General features: G+C 47.0%; 2 protein-coding genes across 4 annotated transcripts in view; one reads left to right on the top strand and one right to left on the bottom strand.

The window, feature by feature from the left end:
* Window positions 1–3,554, top strand: part of LOC118587085 (nebulin related anchoring protein) — a 75,532-nt gene extending 71,978 nt beyond the window's left edge. For all 3 annotated transcript variants that reach the window (XM_036192729.1, XM_036192738.1, XM_036192720.1), the window contains 4 exons: window positions 237–344; window positions 1,614–1,925; window positions 2,636–2,767; window positions 3,329–3,554. In XM_036192729.1, coding sequence (XP_036048622.1) covers window positions 237–344; window positions 1,614–1,925; window positions 2,636–2,767; window positions 3,329–3,433 — 657 coding nt within the window. In that variant the 3' untranslated portion in view covers window positions 3,434–3,554. The remainder of the gene's footprint in view (window positions 1–236; window positions 345–1,613; window positions 1,926–2,635; window positions 2,768–3,328) is intronic.
* A 423-nt stretch (window positions 3,555–3,977) lies between these two features.
* Window positions 3,978–12,567, bottom strand: part of Habp2 (hyaluronan binding protein 2) — a 62,657-nt gene continuing 54,067 nt past the window's right edge. The window contains exons 7-13 of the mRNA XM_036179334.1: window positions 12,072–12,243; window positions 10,898–10,995; window positions 9,778–10,033; window positions 8,305–8,447; window positions 7,394–7,528; window positions 5,705–5,850; window positions 3,978–4,142 (exon numbers count right to left, since the gene is read on the bottom strand). Coding sequence (XP_036035227.1) covers window positions 3,978–4,142; window positions 5,705–5,850; window positions 7,394–7,528; window positions 8,305–8,447; window positions 9,778–10,033; window positions 10,898–10,995; window positions 12,072–12,243 — 1,115 coding nt within the window. The remainder of the gene's footprint in view (window positions 4,143–5,704; window positions 5,851–7,393; window positions 7,529–8,304; window positions 8,448–9,777; window positions 10,034–10,897; window positions 10,996–12,071; window positions 12,244–12,567) is intronic.

Raw genomic sequence — 12,567 nt, 5'->3', positions numbered from 1 at the left:
ACACAGGGCCCCCAAGATAGCAGGGTGCAGCAAGTGAACTAGACTCACAGACCACAGCTTCTGAAGAGCAGAAGCCCTTTATGGACAGTCCCATTAACCCTAGAGTTGGGGGAGTCCCTGGACATGATAAAGAGCCATGAGCTCAGACATCCCTGGAGCATAATTCCTGCTGAGACCAAATAGCATGTAGGCAACGGTTGCTCCTTATTCATGAGTGTTTTTGTTTTCTCAACCAGAAAGTCTACAGAAACTCCTGGGAGCAGAACCGGGCTGGTGGCTATGACTTCAGGCTGGATGCTATCCCATTCCAGACTGCCAGGGCTTCCAGGGATATTGCCAGTGATGTAAGACTCTAAACCCTGTCTGTGGTTACCAAGTGTGCTGAAAGGCACAGGACAAGTCTCCTGAACCATCTGAGTGCCTTTCTCCACATTGAAACAGAATCAGGTTTCAAGGGAAAGAGAACATAGGCCTGGTGGTTAGGATTGTAGCCAGAAATTTTGGAAGGCTCTTTTTTGTTTTGTTTTTGTATTTTTTTTATTTTTCCCAGCAACTCTTTTAGGAGAGGTACTCAACAGTTGATGCTGGAGAAGCTAGAAAGCAAGGAACTTGTTGTTCTATGGTTGACTGCTTAATTTGTAGTAAAGAACCTTTTATGAAATTGCTTCTGTGCAAGTACAAGGACTTATATTCAGACTTGAAGATCTCATCTAAAACCAGATGTAGTAGCGTGCATCTCTAACCCCAGATGTGATTGCACGCACCTGTAGCATCAGATGTGATAGCATGCACCTGTAGCCTCAGATGTGATAGCATGCACCTGCAGCCTCAGATGTGATAGTATGCACCTGTAGCCTCAGATGTTATAGCATGCACCTGCAGCCTCAGATGTGATAACATGCACCCATAGCCTCAGATGTGGCGGCATGCACCTGTAATCTCAGATGTGGTGGCATGCCTCTGTAACCCCAGCTCTCTTATGGTAAGATGGGAAACAGAGCTAGGAGAATCCTCTAGAAGCTCAATAGCCAGCTAGCCTGGCATATACAGTAGCTAACATGAGACTCCAGCTCAAACAATGTAGAAGGCCAAGACAGACATCCAATGTTGTCCTCTGTTCTCCACAAGTGCTTTGAGGCACACATGTCCCCCACAACAAATATATGTATTCATGCACATACACACAAGATAAAAATAAGAAGAAATGTAACTATGTAAAATGAACTAGATTCACTTAAAGTAATTTGAGAAGCATTAGACAAGGTCCCTGCGTGCCGTGGAGGACAGAAGGAAGAACGGCATACTTCTATTCCTGTTGGAGGGTTACAGCAGCCATATGAACAGACACCAATGGGCACTTAATGAATTCCCCTTCCATATCATTGACTTCTCTCATATCCCATGGGGTGGAGATTTATTCTCCTGTTTTATCAGATGCTCAGAGGCTCCACAGCTGGTCCAAGGCCACACTGCTGGTTTACTCGACTCCAAAGCCTATGCTCTTACCCACTGTTGAGCTTCCTGCTGAAGTCCCAGGGCCTGGCCCTCTGGGGAGGCTGGCTCTGAAGGGAAAGGACATCCCCATCAGCTCTCTCTGCTTCTCTGACTTGCAGTTCCGGTACAAAGAGGCATTCCTGAGGGACCGGGGCCTACAGATTGGGTACCGCAGCATCAACGATGACCCAAGGATGAGGCATTTCCTCCGTGTTGGCAGGCTCCAGAGTGACAATGAGTACAAGAAGGACTTTGCCAAGGGTTGCTCCCAGTTCCACAGCTGCACTGACCAGCCTGGTCTCCTCCAGGCCAAGAGGAGCCAGCAACTGGCCAGTGATGTACACTACAGGCAACCGCTGCCCCAGCACACCAGTGACTCAGAACAGCTAGGCCTAAAGCATGCCCAGAAGGCCCATCAACTGCAGAGTGATGTGAGCCACCTCCACACATCCCTGTCACCTTCTGGGGAGCCGCTGAGAAGGCACAGTGACAGCCACTGTCACTTCTGACACACCTGTAGCAATGCTTTCTAAGGACTGTGCTGTGCAGTCCTTCCAATCCTGGTGCCACCTTATTTAACAGACAAAAACCCAAGATACAGAGGAGTTAGGCAACCTAAGAGCACACAGAAAATAAGTGGCAGGCCTGGGGTATTTGCGGGAAAGCTCAACTTTCTCTCTCTCTCTCTCTCTCTCTCTCTCTCTCTCTCTCTCTCTCTCTCTCTGCTAGAGATTGAGCCCAGAGCCTGATGCATTTGTGTGCTCTGCTCTACTTTTTCCATGGGGTCTAAAGAATTATTTAAACCATTTTATTCTTTCCCTGGTAAGCTCAGAGAGGGGAGGGGAGGTTTTTAGTGTCACAGAGCACTTTAAGATAGGAGCTTAGACTTGAACCAGGTGTCCCCAGCCTTCTTTGCCCTGCTGCAGCTCCCACTATTTGAATGGGAAGATTCCAGAAGTGGCTGCACGATGGCCAGGCGCATTGTATACAGGGTCCTCTGTGCATCACATGACCGCTCTTTGTCTTGACATTAATGATGTCAATGTGGCACACCTCCTCACTGCATTTTAAATGCTACTCACTCAGTGGTCAAAGCCCCCTGTCCTCACTGACTATTCCTCTTGCTTCTTCCTCCCCCAAGGTCAAGTACAGATCTGACTTGAGCCTGACTCGAGGTGTTGGCTGGACCCCTCCCGGCTCCTACAAAGTGGAAATGGCTCGGCGGGCTGCAGAACTGGCCAACAGGAGGGGCCTGGGTCTCCAGGGGGCTTATGTGAGTAACAAGCAGCAAACTGCACCCTGCCTTGCAAGACCACGGGAAATACAAACTCATTGTTGCTTTTCAAAGTTTGTTTTTGGGCAAAGGTCAGCCAGTTCTAAAGAAGCGTGAAAGGCAGCTGAACAAGGCGCCTAATTTCATGGGTCTGAGATGACCGGGCGGATGACACACAGGTTAAACTTCCCGCAGGCTTCCTCTGAAGTCATAGCCATTAGTTCTGCAGAGGCAAACCTACCAGGATGACATCAATCCCGGGCCAGGGCAGCCCAGGCTGTGCTGAGTGTTTGCTCGTTACATGCTCGGAAAGGGTCAGGGACTCGCTGGCTCTAACAGTCTGCATTTTGAACCCTACTTTGTTCAGAAAAGAGACACCACATCTAAATGAGACACAGGCTTTGCTTCTTTCTCATCTTTGCCTTGAGGGTCCTTTTTCTTGGGCAGGGTAGAAGAGAGGACAAAGAAGGGGAGGTGAACGTGTTGGATGTTTTCTGGGCATCTTAGCATGGCTTGTGGGAGCTTCATGGGCACTCAGGGGGCTGTGTGTGATTTCTACAGGTGGGGCCGGAGGAAGTGGGGCAAGGAGATCATCAGAGCTGGGGGGTGAACCCAGATGCCTCGGAGATTCTGCACATTAACAGGAAGAAGACTCCGCTAATGTGAGCCAGTGGCCTCCACCATCATCCACAAGAGAGCTACTTTTGAGGGTTTCCTGCCAGAGGCTTCAGTCTGTACGAGTTATTAAAAAATGGCATACCCTCCTCATTCTCACATCTGCCTTTATTAAAACAACAATTCTGAAAGCAAACAAAAGAGCTTGTGTGTTGGGGCTTCTCTCTGATTGCTGGGTAAGACTGGATAAGTTCTGTGCGGGACCTTGATGTTGTGGGCCGAGGAGTAAGTCAAGATGCCATCTCTGGTGCTGGATCATATTTGCAGGTATCCATGGTGAAGACAGTCTTTGTGAATTCAGCTTTTCTAGAAGGTACACTTGTCAGAAGGGGAGTCATATTTCTTGTTGGTTCCCAGGGGGAGGGGGACAGGGTGGGCCTCATGAAAGACCCAGGCTGGGCAGCAGTATCTCTGTCCAGAGCATGGCCCTTCAGCCCTGCAGACTTCTGGAATTGAAAGGACAGCCTTGACTGCCCAGGAAGCCCCTTTTGTCTGGTGCTACAGAAGAGGGTTTCAAGGCTCCAAAGACAGCACCTCAGAAGCCAGCCTCCCTGTGAATGGTATTTTTGATCCAATTCAGGAACTTGGTGACTTGAGTATAGACGCCTGGCTTCTTCCCACATTCCTGGCCCCAGCTCACAATCCCATAGACGAAGTAAGTACCATCCTTTTCACAGGTCAGAGGGCCCCCAGAGTCACCCTGAGGGAAGAATCACAGGAGGTCAGCCTTGTGAACTAGATCCAGAGATGTCTAAAACTGCCTACAAGGGGGTGATAGAGTAAAGTCGCCTGCCAGCTACCCTGGGCTTCTCTGGAAATCAGTGCCAAAGCTCTTTCTGAGTTTCCCATGATGCAAAGCTCTTCCTAAGCTTCCCATGATGCATCACTCCAAAGGGGCAGAAGCTAATAGCAGCTTTAGCTGCCGAGCTTGGAAGAAACATGAAGCCCAGGGCTGCAGCCACAGTCCTAACGGTCCCACTGCCAATTCCGGGGCCTCAACTTCAAGTAGCTGACCAAGGTGGGCAATGGTTTGTTTGGACAGACTCACATGTAAGGAGGATAGGGACTCAGAGGCAGCCTATATGTTCAGCCCACTGCCTATTTACCAGGGGCCTTGCTTTTTCAGTGGTGAGTTGTGGATAACCACAGAGGAATTGTGTCCTCAGAGGAACTGTGAAGATTCTTTATGAAGTGCTTAGACCAGGATAGAGATGGGCAGAAGGAAGGCAGTAAGGAAAACAGCTTGCTTAGTCACTGCACCTGACAGCTTTTATCACATGACTTTACTCTCCTAACCTGATCATAGCCGCTACCTTGTGATTTTATGGTCACATTGATCAAGGTCCTATATAACAAGACAGAACCAGGATTCAAACCCATGACTATCAGCTTCCAAATCTTTTCAGTAGAGCCCTTGAGTTATTTAGAGAACTAAGTAGCCTGTGGTCCCACTCATCTTCCAAGAGCTTAGAGAAAACCATGCCCACTTGTTCTTTTCTGTCCTGAGTTTGTGGCTTTCCATGCCCCCTGGAAAGGGGTAGAGGGTCAGAGCAGAGCCACAGACTCCGGAGAGAGAAACTCCAGTTTCCCAACCCAATGGGCTTTGGATTGGCTAGTTATTCTGGGTTCCTTTGTATGGAGGCTTTATCACAGTGCTAGGTTTTTGAGGACAGTTGGGCAGTGTGTAAGGAAAAGCCTAAACTGAGCTGAACCTGGGAGTCTAGGAAGGATGTATTCCATGTGATGTGAACCCTGAGCTAAATGGAGTATGAGTTTTGATTTGGAGCCCTTAGCATAGAGTTGGTAGACTCTCCACCTCCTTTTACTCCAGGAGCACCACTGAGTCTCCATACATCCCAGCATCTGGGAGTATGACATTTTCACAGTGGAGCAAAGTAGTAAAGGTGCTGGCGTTCCAAACACCTACCTGAGTCATTCCAATTCCAGGCCCATCACTTAGGACACTGCTGCTATTGGCTTTGATAATGCCTCCAAACTTCTGTAATGTGTTGATGATGATGACATCCCCTTCAGAGGATGCTATGAGAGTTAAACTAGATAATGCAGCAACACACCACTATGGTTGTTATGCCAACTCATCCCCACTTGATGGAGGCTAGAGAGGTCTGCCCACCTGTGTCTTAACACTGAAGCAGGCAGCCTTGTTGACCCTGGTTCCCACACCAGAGCTATAACTGGCCTCTCTTCTTAGCCTGGTGTCCAGTAAGCCTCTACTTCCAAGTACCATATGTACTTTCTGACCTGGCAGGTGTCGGATCCGGGCTTCTGAAGGTTTCCCGCACAGATCATACTGTCGTCAATTGTATGGTCATAGAGTTGGCGAGAGTTGCATAAAGGGTTAGCAATCAGCTTGACTTTAGCATCCAGAAGCTGGCGAGACCCTTCCCCTGTGGGAAGAAAACAGTCACTACCACGAGAAAGGAGTGACACTCCCTCTATGAGAAGTCACCATTAGTAAGAAGAAGCCGCCAGCTCTCAGTTCAGGGAGAAAGGCATTTTTATAGAGATGGGAAGGAATATTCCATTTTCCAACACCAGGGCTGCTTTCCTTCATCCTCCTCACCCTATGCTTGTGCAGACTTTCAAAGCCATTCTGGTCACAGTTGAACAAATCATTTGCTCCATTCTTTATCTTCTCAACTAGAGCATGAATTCTGGAATGTGGGGATAGTTTGTAACCATCTTTAATTACCTACATTTAGCAGAAGGGCTAACACATAGAGGGTTCTGAATAAATGCATGGATAAATGCAAGGGTGGTCTCATGGTTGCATGGATGGCTGGGGCAGATGGACAGATGGATGGATTCATGCATACATAGATAGCTAGATGGATGGTTAAAGTGCTCTGATAGATTATCTGCTTACTGGAGAAGATAGCCCCTTCTCAAAGATAATGAAATTTCTTAAAGCATCTTTGACTTTGAATATAGTCTTAAGGACTATTTATGAAAAATAAAGACATTCTAATCTGAGGCCTTATAAGATTCCCAAATAAGACATCGCCAGCTAAGTGGACCCTGTTAAGGAGAGCAGGAGTGGAAAGGCTTGGATGGACTCCAACAAAGAGAGACAGAAACTTTCCTGGTTGACCTGAAGTCCAATTAGGCAGAGATTTTCTTTCCCCTGAGCCTCTGGCAAATGCATACATACATTCTACTTTCCTTTCTTCATGAATCTCAACCTATTCAAAGTGATTTTTGCTGTCCATTATTAAGTATATCATTATGGGTGTGTGTGACATATTTTGAGTATTTGGTAAAGACTTGAAAATACTCTTCTGAACTTCTTAATATTCAAGATATCATTTTGGAATGCATAATCTAAGCCCTAGTGGTAAAAGTGAAAATTGAGAAAGTACAACTGAACTGCTTGAGAAACAAAACCAAGAACCTGTTGAAGGAGTGCCTGACACTGAAGAGCTGTCCAACACCAGCAGCTTAAAACAGCGTTCTCTGCCCCAGCACCTACCAGGTACCACACGTGCCCAGTACCTACCAGGTACCACACGTGCCCAGCACCTACCAGGTACCACACATGCCCAGCACCTACCAGGTACCACACGTGCCCAGCACCTACCAGGTACCACACGTGCCCAGTATCCTATCATGTACCACCAGTGCCCACATATGCTACACCTAACATCTTTGCAGTTTGCTTAGAGAAGGAGAGAGGTCTTCCCTGGTGTACAATGAGTGCTTGAGAAAGGTCACACATCTAGAGCAGAAGGCCACTATGGTGATCAGAGGCTCACAGGAAAGTTCCATGCAAATGGTTACATTCAACTAGAGCCTGAACAATGAGGCAGATGCATTCTTTTATGATGCATTTTGAATTTGTTTCAAGAGCAGAGAGAGCAGATGACATTGGTCTTTTATTCTCTGGATGGTGTAGCTCTCCTGTGGGTATGGAGGGCACATTGCCAGACTCACCTGTTTCCGTTACACCCCAGCCAGAGATGTGGCACTCAGTCCCGGAGGGAAAAGGGTCATTGGGCAAACATATGGTCTTCACATATTTGGATTCCAGAGCACAGTGACCATTCACTGGCTTTAACTTGAGCAAAGCTAGATAAGAGAGAGAGAGAGAGAGAGAGAGAGAGAGAGAGAGAGAGAGAGAGAGAGAGAAGTATTGGTTTCATCTTGGTTTGGAAGGTGAGTTAGCAAGCCACACTGCTTCTCCTATGACCAAAAAACTTTTTCATCCACATTTCACATTTTAAACTCCCAGAGAAGTGTATCTCAACACAGACAGAATATCAACAGTTAGCAAAACTAATTGGATTCAAAATCATCCCTGACTCATTTTTCAGAAGCAGACTGTATGGGAGGGGGCTACTGATGAAGGAGGATGAAGGGAGAGTGAGAAAGAGAAGACCCCATGTTGTGGGATGGCACTGAGCACCCAGCAACCCAAAACAGCATCACCTCTGCACCTGAGCACCTCTTAGTTTCCACAAATGTGCAAATATACATTGTGTCACAACACATAGTCATCTGAGAGCTGTGTAACAGCACCCCCATTTTATGGAACAGAAAACCAAGGTTCAGGAAGATAGCCTGAGTCCTAGATAATAAGAGAGATGGTTTGCAAGGCTGAGTGTTTTTCATGATACAGTATTCTCCACACCTCTTCCCTTCAATTGAAAAGTTTTACTCAGTTATCAACAATGCTATCATATACTCCCAAGTCATATAAAAAACTTTGAAATAAACAGTGCACCTTACAGAATCCCTAAGGGATAACAATGAATGAGGGAACTCTGTGTAATCAAACCCCAGATATCTACCAGTGGAGAAATCCACCCAGGACAAGACCCATGGGAGGCTCGGGGGATACTTGCCAATGTCGTTGTGTGGAATCTCATCTTTTTCGTTATACAGACTGTACTTTAATATTCTTTCCACTCTGAAGGTCTGCTCATGAGATTCTGACTTCTTCAGGTCCTGGTCCCCTAGCACAACTTTCAGATGCCTAGTACTTATGCTGCAAAGTCAAATAAGATGGTCAGGAAATGGCCCTGGGGTGTCAGAGGCAGGGCTCTGCTCCTAGGAAGCCATGTGACCTTGTGAAGCCCCTGTTCTTCAGCTTCAGCATCCTTATCTGCAGTCCTTGGCTTTCTTACAAAACTCAACCTCAGTTCCAAATAAGACAATGCAAGGGAACTTCTCCATCAGTGGATGAAGAGTACATATACACACACACACACACACACACACACACACACACACACTTGTGGAATATTCCTTTACCCTGTCTGAATATATGTCATTGTGGTTGGTTTAATAAAAGATCTAAAGGGCCAGGAAGGATTTTCAGAGCAGAAAGAATGCTGGGAGGAGAGTCCGAGGAGTCATGAGCCAGACATGGAAGAAGCAGCATGAAGGTACATAGATGAGGTAAATGAGCCTCAGGGAAGCATATCGATTAATAGGAATGGGTTAGTTTAAGTTATAAGAGCTATCTAAAAACAAGCTATTGGCTGAGCTTTCATAATAAGTCTCTGTGTGGTTATTTGGGAATGGCTACTAGGAAACTGCCCACACACACTCGTTTTATCTCACTTTTCCTGGGAGACCTCTCTTTTCTCTCTGGGCTTGGCTAAAAGTCAGCCTCTGAAGTCTTAAACAAATCTGCTGCAATTTGTGGGTAGGTGTTAATGTGCATGTGCATGATTTCTTGTGGGGAGCACACTAGAATCCCAGAGGATAAGGTAGACTAGAAGATATGCAGGCTGACTCTTAAGTCAGGGCTCATGAGATCAGCCCTGACCATGGATTTAGGGAACTGGAACAGGTGATAATTTCTCAGCTCCTAGAAGTCACCAGAGGTATAGATGAGGATGCCTGACCTGGAGGTTCATTGACAATGGGCTATTTTGCCCTATTCAGGATGGACTATAGAGGTTCAGGCAGCAGACAGACTTGAGTCCAATCCCACTCACTGGCCTTCTTTCCATGAGACTTTAGATTAGACGTTAAACTTTCCTAAGACCCATGTCCCCTTTACAGAAAGGGAATAACAATATGTCTTTCCTTCCACAGACACTTACTAAATACTTCCTGTGTGGAAAGGCCTCTGTGCTGAAGGCATCAGGGACATTACAATTAACCTCCCCTGGTAGCTGATTATTTATGGTAAACTACATGGAACAGCTGTGGTAAGCCACGGTTGCTATATCTCCACTCTCTTAAGGCTCAGTTCTTCCTCTGGTGCACTCAGCCCCAGTCCAGCCACAGCTTCTAAGATACCACTTCGTGGGAAGAGCCTGTTTGTATCCCAATCATGCTGCTCTCCCTTCCTAGTGGACACCTACTCAGTACAGTGGGCTGCAGTGAGCACCCAGCAGGGGTGAATCAGGGCACCCCCACAGAAGTGGCCCTGGGGCATGGAGGTGGTCAGCGGCAGCGAGGTCTGCAGGGACACCTGCCATGGGTGCTTGCCCGCTGTGCTCTTAAGGCCCCCATAGATACGCTTGACTGTGCGCTCAGCTATCTCTGTCTTCCCGCAGGAGTCGAACCCTGGCAGCTCCATCACAGGCTCCAGCAGGCTTCCCTCTGGGTCAGGAGTATCTGTGGGGCACATGAAGATAAATTTACACAAGCCAGCCTCCTCTGTCCCATGTTGTTTGGTGAGTGACTGAGATTTGTTGGATAATTTGGTTAATATAAGGCAAGTTCATAGAATTCATGGTAAAGATGTTGCTTTTATTTTCATATTTTGAAGTGCATTACTCCTAGGATCTACAAGCATATACATGAAATATACAAATCCAAATCATGTAGCATGCATAATTAATGCATGTGTTATGTTTGGGAGCTTTTTTAGTAGAATGGTGAAGTAAGAGGTTTACCAGAAAGCTGTGGTAAAGGTTATGAGGCTATGACCTTGTTCTGTTCCTCGAGGTTGTACAGAGGGAGATGTAACACCCAATTCAAGAGGGCAAGAGGACTTGTCAGAGGAAGGGGTGCTTGGGTAAGGTCTCAAAGAGTAGTTAGAAACAGACAAAAGCAGACGTAACATGGAGTATTACAGACAGCGACCCATAGAACACTGTTACTTGTATGGGACAGGGAGAGAATCCCATTGGTCCGATAGATGGGGCACGTTCTTTCAGATGTGGGTGCAGACTGTCAGGAAGAATGGGAAGTGGAGCTTCAGACCATTGCTCATCTTGAGAGGCTATGAGGTCCCAACCAATGATGATCATTGCACATCCTGACATACAGGCAAGTGATCAACAGCATGTGATGCTGAGGACGCTGACTAGGGGTTAGGAAAGGAAGTTTTAGAGCTAGTCTGAGATGATGGAAGTGTCTAGGCTAGCTCATGACCCCGAGGGCTACAGAGGAGTGGGTAGAGTGGGAGCGGTCAAGTGCCAGGAATGTGGAATGTCGCTTTTTCACCCCAGGTCCCTCTGGGTAGCCATGGCTTACCTGGGGCTGGGCAGACTGTGATATCACAGTACTCCCACTTCACCTTTTCACTGTTAACCTTAACGAAACACCAGGGCTTGTGGTCTCCATCTGGGTTTCTAAAATGCAAAATCAAAGGGACTGACCATCAAAGCTTGGAGGCCTAAACATCATGGAAGCACCCTGAATCAGAAGATATCCAGTGCCCACATTGCCTGCCTACTGTTATTCATTCAAATTCTCCAATAGGTTAGCAAACCTTGGTGTGCATGGTCACAGAATTTTGGCAAAATCTTAACTTCTGGATGAGTATCCCAAGGACCAGGAAGCAGTTTCCAACCTTTGTGCTGGACCATGGGGGACACTCGAAACCTTTCACGGGAGAAGTGAGATTCCTACTGAAGATCCCCTCTCCACATGCTTAGAAAGGATTACAGACTGATGGACAGGATGAGAGCTGGAATCCTGGCCCCAACTTCTGAATTCCTGGCATGAGAATCCTTTGAGAAGTTGTTACAGGGTTTCCTCATGAAAATCACACCATAAGAAGGCAGCTCACAGTGAGCACGAGGAGAATGGAAGCAGCGTTGTGTGCAAGAAGATACTCTTGTTTTGGAACCAGTTAAAAACCAAGCAAAACATCCTCACTCTCCATAAGCAAATCACCTAAGTCATCGACCTTGGTTAGATCAAAGGCAGAACAAGGAAATGAGCAGAGTGGCCCAGAGACAGGAGACTAAATGTCTAGTCATCCCCAAGAAGGCTCATTACACTCCCCTTGCTAGGGAGCACACAGCCACCCCCGGTGGGAATTCTAACACTCATCACACCCTCCATTTGCTCCTCGGCATCCCTCTTGATGTCATGTGACCACTTCTGCCACAAACCTCATGTGGGAGACAATGTGTCATTTCTTGGTTTTTGGTTGTCATTTTTTCTTATTTTTACCCTTCCTGGGTATTTGTAGAATTCTGTGGAGCTGAATTCCCCCAAAACCACCACCACAGGACACATGTAGCTTTAGTAAGAAATGGACTTTGATGCGAGCCCCTGAGACTAGGGGAGTTTTTGCTGTTACATCAGTATAACCATGCCCATCCCAAGTAGGATAATCTGTTCAGAAAGGTAGCTGACTTGCAATCTGTTTTGAAATCAAGCAACCAAAATGGAACCTATGGGAGACAGTAATTTGTACCTGCAGAAGTTGTGTTCTGCAATCCCGTGGGTCTCAGCGTCCTCCATAAACATGTTGTAATTCTCCTGCAAGAGGAGGTGGGAGTTCCAGTAAAGGCATGGGTTCTGGTTGACTGTCCTACTCACTCTGCCTCGGTAAGAGTAGCCATCTCCAACATAACAGTCGTCCGGACCTCGGAGAGAGCAGGCCGCCTGTGAGGACTGTAAGTCATGGACATGTTGCCTTCAAAAAGGGTTGCAGTGAATCAGATGGGCTACAGGACTGGGCCTGACTATGTAATATTGTCTTTAGGTTTCACCACAAAGTTCCAGAATGTTCCACATTAAACCTGAATTAAAAATATGACATACTCTGGTTGAGGAGGTGGGTGTTTACAAAATGATGAGGAGGAGGTGGAAAGGGGACCCGATGTGGTCCAGGTGGAGGATTGATTTGCCTGTACCACACTCCAGACCATCACCTCCTTGGTAGGGACTGAACAAGCTCAGAACTCTGA

This window comes from Onychomys torridus, chromosome 1, assembly GCF_903995425.1.
Source record: "Onychomys torridus chromosome 1, mOncTor1.1, whole genome shotgun sequence".
Classification (NCBI taxonomy): Eukaryota; Metazoa; Chordata; class Mammalia; order Rodentia; family Cricetidae; genus Onychomys; species Onychomys torridus.
The sequence above is the reverse complement of the archived record's forward strand: the minus strand, read 5'-3'. Positions and strand labels throughout refer to the sequence as shown.